Source organism: Sycon ciliatum, chromosome 6 (assembly GCF_964019385.1).
Source record: "Sycon ciliatum chromosome 6, ocSycCili1.1, whole genome shotgun sequence".
Classification (NCBI taxonomy): Eukaryota; Metazoa; Porifera; class Calcarea; order Leucosolenida; family Sycettidae; genus Sycon; species Sycon ciliatum.
The window spans coordinates 14,325,136-14,336,170 of NC_088648.1; the positions used below are offsets into that span (position 1 = coordinate 14,325,136).

Below are 11,035 nucleotides of genomic sequence, written 5' to 3' on the forward strand. Positions count from 1 at the left end.
CAAGGTCATGTAGACCTACCACAATGTGTATCGTCGCCGGAGTCGAAACCATCTCGGCTTTCTAGAGTTTTGGTACGAGTGTGTCGCTTAGTCAGGTGCAGTGGATCGAGATTTCAGGTGCTGATGCAGCAACTGTGTTTCAACTCCAGAACGGGTCGTACGCAATTTCTTACATTTGCAAAAGAACTATTTAAAAACGGTATCAGCCATGTTAAAATTGTGGCCCTGTACTTATTCAGCAGCGAGTTAGCGAACATCTGTATGGAGAATTCAACGGAACTGGGATTGCACTATGTACATCATGTCATGACCTGGCACTTAGATTACATGACCACCAATGTTTCGCCCTGGTTGGCGGAAAAAGGAGGTTGGCAAAGTTTTGAAAACACCCTTACACACGACTTCAACTGGTCAAATCGCTCAGTATGGACTCATCCCCGTTCAGCCTTTTTGGCCATAATTTTTCTCATACTAATGGTTGAATGGATGTGAGAAAAAATTCCCGGTACAGTAAGATCAAGATGGACTCCTCAAGCAATGCCACCCCATCAGCCGAGCCATCAACTGCGAGCAACAGCGAAGCCTATGAGAAAGTGAAGGGGCGTTTGAATAAAGTTAAACTTACTCAACAACTACTCCTGCTTGCACCAGTGCTGTTCGGAGCCAGCAATGTGGTGGCAGAGAAATCCACTCAAACCTCACCAGCCGAAAGAACAAGCATCATAACTACATTCATACTGGCCATCATATGGACTTTAATCTCATTTTTATGTCATCGTTGTGAGCATAAATTTACGCAAGTATATAAGCATTTTCTCAAGCTGGGGAAATATATGCCCGCAGATACTGAACTTGATCAATTTGATGATATATGGACTATGCTGCGCACACACTGCAAACCAAAGTATGTAGGGTAATATTTTATGATGCGATGAAGATTATTATACCGCACAATGCACTATATCCTGCAATATAATTGAGGCACAAGCCTGAAATATTTAACAAAAATGTAGAGTGTTGGAGCCAGCTCCACACGTCAAGAAGGGAGGAATATTAGACAGAAGAATGGCGGGGAGTTTTGCATGAAAATGATGAAACATGTTCAATGTGGGGTCCTGCCCATTAAATGTCCTTGTGACCATATGCAAGTGTGGCCATGCCATCATCCAGTATATACCGCTTGCAGTCGAATGGAGACAATGCCACCTTGGTGGTTACCTCCTCATACACTGTGTGGCAATGTGATCGGAGACCCGTCATAGGCCTGGCAGACACACGATGACTGAGCAGTGCATCTACATAGTCCTTGTGGGTGATGGTATTTGCCAGGACTGCCTTCCGAACACCCTTGGCTCGTTTGGCCGATTCCTGCCCGATGTAGGAGTACATCTTCGATCTTAGACCTACAAACTCCACCATGGATTTCCCACCAAGCTCATCTTTGAATTTGCCAACCACTTTCTTATTGGCAGAAGTGTACTGAGGATGGTCAGTGGGAAAGTTGCTGGTGTCATACAGAGACAGATCCATCTCTGCATAAACATCACCGGTGGTTATGTGCACAATAACAGAGTCGGTGTCGGTGTACAACAGCCGGATTCTGCTACCATACTGCTCCTTCAGCACATCGTAGTAGAAGGAGTACATGTGTACCTTTGACAGGTCTAGTATCGACATACCCACATAGACCGGCTTGTTGAGCTTGATCTCAGTGTGCTGCTTTTCTATCCCGACAAGCCCGTTCGGGAAAATGTCATGCCGCACATATGTAGGCTTGCTCACTGCCCTCAGTACCTGCTCCTCACTTTCTTCTCGCAAGAGATCGATGCGTGTTCGATTACGAACGTTCTCCATCGTCTTGCCAAAGACTGAGTTGTTCATCAGCTGCAGCATACAAACAGGCAAACATGACACATGAGAATCATATCATGCCATTCCTTCACATCAGCATATTTTCAATTAGCATACTCCACGTCACACTTGCACCATACATGCAACAACAAAAAACAACAACAACAACAACATACGAGACTGCACACAACGGTTGCATTTACCTTGTAAAAGCTCTTCTCAAAGTCGGTTGTAGCCCTCGTGCGAAGTGCAGTGTTCAGATTGATGTAGGGAGCCATCCAGGCACTCTGCTGAAATCCCAACACCTTGTGAACAGCGGTCACCACCATGCCCAGACGCGAATACAGCTGCAGTGTACGGTAGTGTAACACATACTTGGACTTGGGTAGGAGACTGGGTGTCAACTTGACTCCATCTACGGCTGACACTTTGAGCTCCTCCACAAGTGCTTGTTGGTATGGTGATAGCTTATCTGAGAATGTTCTCATCACTTCCGGTGCGAGTGGATAATCATTGAAGTAGTAGTGCAGCGAAGAGGGTACCTCAAGATCACACTCCACAATGAACCCAGTGCTCGAATCTACAGGGTGTGCCAGTATCTCGGACAGGTTCTTGTCACACCAGGCAAACTCAGATGTCGGCATACTCTGGCACATAGCCCAGCCATACAGGTTGTTGGCATCAAGGTATAGCAGGTATGATGTGGGCTCGGCAGGATTGTACTGATCCATCGTTGGGTTGTTGGCCTTGCCGTACCGCTGCGACGCCATTGAGATGCCCCCACGTAGACCGGCTTCGACAAACAAATGCATGTCTACATCCGTGAGCAGCTGCAGTTCAATCTGGGTGAACCGTAGTAGAGCATCCCATGCATATCCTACATAACACCATACAACACACCAGAACACAAACACGAAAGTCAATACACCATGCAAAAAGTATAAAAATACACCGACAAGAAAGCACAAGAATACTAACAGAGAACACCATCTAAAGGAGAGAATGCATTGGACAACAACAAAGACTGATGAACATACCTGGGAGAGTAAGGTAATGGGCTGGATCCAACCCATACGTCTTGTATGCCGTCTTGCGGAAATGCTCAAAGACATCTGCTAGAAGATAGACATCTGTTTGCAAATAGAGGTCATGATATGCCTCCATTGTACTGCACTCAAATGTCTGCAAAAAAAAAACAAAAAAAAACAACACATCAACGCACACATGCACACATCCATACACACCAGCATCCACACATCCACAGATGGAGAGCAATGAGTACAAAAAATGAGTAGAGCACATCACAACAGCATTCAAAAGTCATAAGTAGAGCACAGTACAAAAAGCATGGCATCAGGGACATCCTGAGGGGCAAGGCACAAGCTGCTTACCTGCCATACGTTCTGAGCATGGGCATAGTCGGCATCACTGATACCTTCTCCAGTCAAACTAGACTCAAATGCTGATTTAGGCGGCAGCTGTGTCTCATCAAACCGAGCAAAGGAGTCCATGTACTCGTAGGGGTAGACACCCTTACGCAGGAGAAGGTCATGATGGGCCAATGTACGAGTAAGCTTGAAGGCGTCTTCCGGAGTGTTGCTCACCAACGAGTCCAGAGAGGAGTTCAAGAAGGCCATGGAGTCGATGAAGCGGTACTGGCGCCACTTGAATGAAATATATTTCTCCATGTTGTTGGCGATGACACTGATCTCACCAACCTTCTTAATCCGCTTACGCTGGTTAGAGTCCTCGTACTCCACCTCTTCAACCTCGGTCATACCAATGTGGGCGATGAGGTGGTGAGCATCGTACCCTTTCAGGTTGTGAAACACAACCGGAATGATCTGGCGATCTGGGTAGATACTCAGCTGAATATTACACTGGTAGTGTGCAGCACCACGGTAGTTGCCTGTGCAGATATTCAGAAAGAGGGGAAAACACAAACATAGTAAACATCTACAGTGAAGGTGATACCACAGACAATACAATTCAATACACCGTGATAAAACACAGATGCAAACAGCTACAAAGACATGAAAATGCACTATACACATCATGCGCATATCTACACACAACTGCAAAACAACAAAAATAAACAAAAAATTATAATACTTACCAGTGAGATGATCATGATCACGAACACGATCTTCTCCAAGTACTTCATCACATATCCAGCAGTTGACTGCGTTCTGAAACTCAAGCTCCAGTTCTGCCGTCATGCGAATTGGCCTGATATCAGCCAAATCCTCCTGGATACTGCCTTCCAACTCTTTGAGACTGTCGAAAAAGTTGTGAATGGCATTCTCACTGCAGTCGTCAAACTCACCACGGACTTCACCGTTGGATCGGATGGCAGCATATCTACAAGAGCATAAAAGAAGAGGGAAAGTAAGAATAAGTGATTTTGAAAAAATGGAATCACACAAAATGCACATACTACAACACGAACACAATTAGGGGAGAACAAGACAAGAAGGAATAACAGCAAGCACTGTGCAGGCATGAGTACAGCAAACATTAGTCAAAAACAACACCAACAACAAAACATACCTGATGCTGCATGGTACATGACGGGCTGTGCGTACAGTGCTGCTGCCATGCTGTTCCTCCATCGGCTCAATGATGGCCTCCGTATCAGCGTAAATGATATATGGAGCCACCATCCTGTGCTTCAAATTTGTATATTTGAGGATGCTGTCCTTTGCTGTGGGCATGACTACTGGCACGGGCTTCATCACCTGACATCTCTCGCTGTGATGCTGCAGGGAGTCTGCTGTTTTGTGTGCGGAGAGGCATCGGAAGCAATAGTGTGTTGCCCGCTTGTTCTTATTCTCACATGCACGACTGAAGTTTTTTATCCATGTGAAGTGGTTGTCATGAAGAAGGAGGTTGATTGGAGTCTCCTGTCGCTCGCTGAGATACAGTGGGTACAGATTCCCCTCGTAGCCAAACACATTGATTGCAAGACCATTCTGTAACTCCACTTTGGGTACATCACTGAGAGTTGCAGGGAACATCACACCGTCGAACCGCAGCTCCTCAACGTACTGGGTGTACTTGGATACACGCTGTGGGTTGTAGTCGACGGGGTGCAGCGCTGACAACAACGCCCACATCAAACATCTGTCATCGTTGTTCTTTACGTTAATGATGGCCTTCTTTTTTTCTAATTTGGGCGGGATATCAGCTGCACCACCTACAGAACACCACAAAAATACAACGAAGGCTTTGCTCAGAGTAACACCACATCACAACTACACCCTCTCGTCAATCACGAAAAACTGTACATCTGGTACAAAACAATACATCTACAACTTTCCACAAGAAATTCGACAGGCTTGGAACAAACACTGCCGGATGAACAGAAACTCACCTCGAAGAGGAGTGTACTTTGCTGTCGACACATCCAGCTGTCTCACTCGAGAAACGGTCCAGTCAGATCCGTTCTGCACCCACTTATCAATAAGACCAGTGATCCTCGCCACCATCGTCTTGACTGCACTATCAATGTCCCCTTCGCTGAGGATCCGAGCCGGTCTACTTCTAAAAAACGGGACGGCAGACGTACTACCCGTGGCCGACTCTCGTGTCATCGCCACCCTCAAAACTAAAACCACCTTGAAAGGGTGAGACTGAAGCTCCTCGAGCAGAACCTGTCTGAGCTCGTCATGATGGCTGCTGAAAAAGACGAGAGGATCAGTTCCGGAACCTGGCAAAGAAAACTTTTTCAAAAAACCTCGCACGGCACTCGAGGTGGGCAATCTGGGCTGCCTAGATCTTTTTGCACTTGGCTCCGCCATCGTCACGTCACCTCCAGCACCGCCTACAACATACTGAGGAAAAATCTCCCCGTACAGCGTATATGAGGTCGGCTATCACATTAGTATAATAACACGTGTACTAGTACACCTTGTGTTGCACTGCGTCTTTTCCGCAGGGCCACTGAAGGTCGCACGCTCCGCGTACTTATGCGCGCATGCGCAATATGTCACTGCACATCTACGATGTGCAAATCAGGGAGTAGTACGTATTTTACTACTCCCCAGTGCGAATGCACCGAACGTGCACAAGTGCACGTTAGTAGTTAGTGCGGGGCAGGTTCTGGCTCACTTTTTGACCTTTGACCTTTGGGCCAAATAAGGCACACTGTGTCGGTCGTGCTTGGTCTGGCCCCAGGACTTCCCCAGGGTTTGACCTTTGACCTTTGGGTTAAATAAGGCACACTGCGTCGGGCGCGCTTGGTCTGGCCCCGGGACTCCCCAGAGTTTGACCTTTGACCCCTGGCATGCCATAAATGTGCCATAAAGGTTCTTTTCCGTGGCGAACGTGCACTTGTGCACGTTCGGTGCATTCGCACCGGGGAGTAGTAAAATACGTACTATTTCCTGATTTGCACATCGTAGATGTGCAGTGACATATTGCGCATGCGTGCATACGCACGCGGAGCGTGTGACCTTCAGAGACCCTGCTTGCGGGAAAGACGCAGTACAACACAAGGTGTACTAGTACACGTGTCATTATACTACTCCCTGATTCGCACTTCGTAGATGTGCAGCAAACAAGTGAGTTCACGTGCCATGCACTCGTTGAGCTCCAAGATCAGAACTCGGCTCAACGTAGTACTTGAAGTCACCGTTCCCATTACGTCATGTACATTTACATACACTCTGTTGAAGCACTGAAACATCGGTTTTCGGGGAATTCAACATGCGAATTTTTGAACATTCGGCGAAAAGATGGGTAATTTCTTCAAAACCACTGTTTTCGGCGAATTTTTCGCCCGGCCGATTTGGGAAATGCCAACTATCCATGCATGTACATTAGATGCATATTTCTATTTTGATCGGGATACAGTAAGAATCAACCGGCTACGCCCGGAGTATCATGCATTAAAACAATTATTGAAGGGGTGTCACAGTGAAGCAGTGTTGCTACGCACCACAAATCCCCTCTGCACTGTACCGAATCTATACTGGAGAATCCAGAGTGGCCAGCAAAGAGTCACAACCCGCGGGTATCCAGTCACACTAAGGCATGTCCACCATTCCCCACATATTCACCATAACAAAACACAATACTGTTTACTATAATACACTTTTATTTAAATAATTGACTTGGATGAGTCTGTAGAAGAGAACACAATGCACGCACACGCACGCATGCGCGGACACACACACGCACACACGCACACACACACATCTAGGTTATAGTGCTATACACGTATCTAGGGTTTAGGAAGCACGAGAATATGTCGAAGCACCCACACATACCCCTTCATGCAGTGTACTTCAGTAGCCCAACACGTTACGACCGCTCAGGACCATCACAAAACACATTACGACCGCTCAGGACCATCACAAAACACTACACACTGTTACTACACTGCATACACAGTTACTACACTACGCCTGTTACAAGTACTTACAAATAATTTTGAAAACAAATGGCACATCCCGAAGACGGCAGCTAGCTCCAGACCTTCATACATACGTCATCATCATCTGTAAAACCAAGCATGAGCGCACACAAACACTATTAGTGTCACGAATACGGAAGCAGGGTAAGACAAGAGGATACGAAACAAGTAAGTATCGCTATAACGAGGGGGGTAAGTATACATGTAGACAGAGCAGTGCTTACTTACAGGGTCCGGATACGCTCCATGGCGTCCCGGTAGTCGGACTGCAACAGCAGCCCGACTTGCCGGCCCTCCCAGTAACGGGCCCGATGGGCCGCACCCGCCAGGTGTGCGGCCACGGCCTGGCCTCCCACCAGCCTTTCTCCACTGTAAAAACGAAAGAAACCGCAGAAAGCACAGTGTCATAGAGCTCTTTTGTTGGGGGAGAGAGCTAGGAGCACTGCACACTTACCATTTGTCGCAATATATGATAAGAAAGAGGCGGCGCTTGACGCACCGCCTCAGGTGCTGGAACAGGGGTATTACCCCTGTCAGCTCCACACCGCAGTGGCAAGTGAATGCCATACTGTAAATGTAATGATACTGAAGTGAAGGTGTGAACCGCAAAGCAAGGCCTTTACCTTCTTCCTGTCGAATTCGCTCCCCAGCTGCATACCGACATCACCCGCTAAAATCCAATCATACCAAGTAATGCAAAGGTCATCAGTTGACCTTTTGGACTTTTCAACTCTTATCCAAAACCACCAAGAGGAAAAAACCAGGATGAAGAAGACGTCAGTTGTAGAAGCGTTTGTGGAGGAGTTGTTACATTATTCTCAGTAAATAGATATGGCTGATACATTCGGCGTAGACTTGGACGACCGGTCGTGGTCTCTCACCACGGGTCCTTTACTAATAGAAAGATGGACGCCAATAAGAACTGTTGTGGAGTTGGCAGATCAAAACGCGCAGCAAGAAATTTGGCACGTCGATGGTAGACTCCATCGGGAGGACGGACCAGCTCTTGTTGATAGTAGGGGAGTGTCCGCCTGGTGCTATGGAGGTCGCCTTCATCGCGTTAATGAACCGGCTTGGATAGGACGGGGTAGCATAGAGTACTACCTCAACGGCGCCCGTCATAGAGCCGGCGGTCCTGCAGTCAGTTATTATGACGCCACATGCGGTATTCTACGGTGGTATCACCACGGAAGACTCCACAGGTATGATGGCCCTGCAGTGGAAACATTTTCAGACCTTGGTGAAGACTCTGAGGGGTTCTACCGACACCGCGAAGAGTGGTATTGGAATGGCGTCAGACAAAGGATCGGCGACGGCCCTGCTCTGACGGAGAGATTTGATGGCGCCTATTTGCTGGAAGCCTGGTATGTCCAAGGGCGTCTACACAGAGTAGACGGACCAGCCAGGATCACTCGGAGTGATGATGGTATCACCATCCAGTGGTATTATCACGACCGGCTCCACAGGGAGAATGCGCCAGCCGTGATACGCAGGGAAGGTAACAACCGTGTACGGGAGTGGTACCGATACAACCTTCGGCATAGGGAAGATGGGCCTGCTTTCATCTCTCAGGAGGAGGGTATCTATCAGTGGTACCTCAACGGGGTGTATTACGGTGACCACCATCAAGACCAGGCAATACACCCCATGGAGCTGCAGTACATCAATGTAGTGCCTACTAAGGTAGACTCGTCAGCAATAAGTCATGAGCCCATTTGTGTGATTTGTCAGGATACCCTGGACCGTCCTCTATCCAAGTTGGAGTGTGGTCATGAATTTCACTTCCACTGTATCAAGGAGTGGATCAGTTCTGCCTCCAGCCCAACTTGCCCAACCTGCCGCTACTCCATGACTGCTGAGGACTTGGTTGAGTTCTTGTAGTAATACATGACACCGCTGCGTGTAGGCGACTACGAATGACCAGTCATGTGCTACAGATGGACACGGACACGCCACCCTAAGTAGCCATGAGCGGCTATTTGGACAAGGACAACAAAGCACCTCGTGGGTGGCCAAGGTTGACACTAGCCACAAGTCTGGTCGCTCAGTTGAATAAGCTGGGTGTGCCCATGAAGACCATGCAGAGGACAAGACAGACTGGAAGAAACTGTGCAGCTCGACACTCGAGGACAAATCAGTATCAGCAGCTACTACACCTTGCTGATGATGCTCACAAGACAGAAGTGGGGAAAAAAAACTGAATTTCTTTATTTAGTGCTCAACTACGCGAAATGTGTTATTATTATTATACATGTTCAACTGTAATCAGTCTGGCTGACTGCCATTCTCTACCACACATTACCGGACACTGTTGTGGTTGTCGTCGTTATCGTCGTCGTTGTTGATGTTGTAGTCGGTTGTTGTCGTCGTTATCGTCGTCGTTGTTGATGTTGTTATTGGTTGTTGTTGTCGGTTGTTGCCGGTTGTTGTCGTCGTTTGTTGTTGGTTGTTGTTGGTTGTTGTTGATGTTGTAGTCGGTTGTTGTCGTCGTTATCGTCGTCGTTGTTGATGTTGTTATTGGTTGTTGTTGTCGGTTGTTGCCGGTTGTTGTCGTCGTTTGTTGTTGGTTGTTGTTGGTTGTTGTTGATGTTGTTGTCGGTTGTTGTCGTCGTTATCGTCGTCGTTGTAGATGTTGTTATTGGTTGTTGTTGGTTGTTGTTGTGTGTTGTTGTCGGTTGTTGTTGGCTGTTGGATGTTGTTGTCGGTTGTTGCTGGTTATTGTTGGTTGTTGTTGGTTGTTGTTGTTGTCGGTTGTTGTCGGTTGTTGGGTGTTGTTGTCGGTTGTTGGGTGTTCTTGTTGGCTGGTGTTGGTTGTTGTTGGTTGTTGTCGGTTGTTGTCCGTTGTTGTCGGCTGTTGCTAGTTGTTGCTGGTTGTTGTTGTTGGCTGTTGTTGGTTGTTGTTGGATGTTGTTGTCGGTTGTTGTCGGTTGCTAGTTGTTGGTTGTAGTTGGTTGTTGTCGGTTGTTGTTGGTTGTTGTCGGTTGTTTTCGGCCGTTGTCGGTTGTTGTTGTTTATTGTTGGCTGTTGTTGGTTGTTGTTGGGTGTTGTTTGGTATTGTTGTCGGTTGTTGCCGGTTGTCGTTTGCTGTTGTTGGTTGTTGTTGCCGGTTGTTGTCGGTTGTTGGGTGTTGTTGTCGGTTGTTGGGTGTTGTTGTTGTCGGTTGTTGGGTGGTGTTGTTGGTTGTTGTTGGTTGTTGTTGGTTGTTGCCGGATGTTGTCGGTTGTTGTTGGTTGTTGTTGTCGGTTGTTGTCGGTTGTTGTCGGTTGTTGTTGGTTGTTGTTGGTTGTTGTTGGTTGTTGTTGGTTGTTGTTGGCTGTTGTTGGCTGTTGTTGTCGGTTGTTGTTGGTTGTTGTTGGTAGTTGTTGTCGGTTGCTGTCGGTTGTTGTCGGTTGTTGTCGGTTGTTGTTGTTTGTTGTTGGTTGTTGTTGGTTGTTGTTGGTTGTTGTTGGTTGTTGTTGGCTGTTGTTGTTTGTTGTTGGTTGTTGTTGTCGGTTGTTGTCGGTTGTTGGGTGTTGTTGTTGGTTATTGTCGGTTGTTGTCGGTTGTTGTCGGTTGTTGTGTTTTAACCCTTTGCGGTGCATCAGTCATTAACGACTGATATTGTGTACATACCGTAAAACTGTCGTAACTCCATCGATTTTAGTCCTGTTGCACATATCGAAATATGTAGATTAATCGTTATTTTGTTCATTATCCAGGAGGATGTTGCTATGATTCAGTACCATTTTTTCGCATAATGAGACAAGTTTGTGTAACGTTAGTGTGACG

General features: G+C 47.1%; 1 protein-coding gene across 1 annotated transcript; it reads right to left on the bottom strand.

The window, feature by feature from the left end:
* Positions 1-766: 766 nt before the first annotated feature.
* Positions 767-5,420, bottom strand: LOC135819438 (uncharacterized). Its single transcript, XM_065332649.1, has 7 exons — positions 5,225-5,420; positions 4,402-5,047; positions 3,968-4,212; positions 3,243-3,760; positions 2,889-3,033; positions 2,055-2,728; positions 767-1,884 (listed from the first exon to the last, which is right to left on the bottom strand). The coding sequence occupies exons 1-7, from the start codon at positions 5,337-5,339 to the stop codon at positions 1,123-1,125; spliced, it is 3,105 nt and encodes a 1,034-aa protein (XP_065188721.1). The 5' UTR covers positions 5,340-5,420; the 3' UTR covers positions 767-1,122.
* Between the last annotated feature and the right edge of the window lie 5,615 nt (positions 5,421-11,035).

Bases quoted from the DNA above. Each gene is read 5' to 3' on its own strand.
- LOC135819438 (XM_065332649.1), bottom strand. From the start codon at position 5,339: ATGGTGGCGAGGATCACTGGTCTTATTGATAAGTGGGTGCAGAACGGA. The intron at 5,048-5,224 runs GTGAGTTTCTGT...GGTGTTCTGTAG, and splicing joins AAAGTACACTCCTCTTCGAG to GTGGTGCAGCTGATATCCCG. The intron at 3,034-3,242 runs GTAAGCAGCTTG...TTTTTTTTGCAG, and splicing joins ATGCTCAGAACGTATGGCAG to ACATTTGAGTGCAGTACAAT.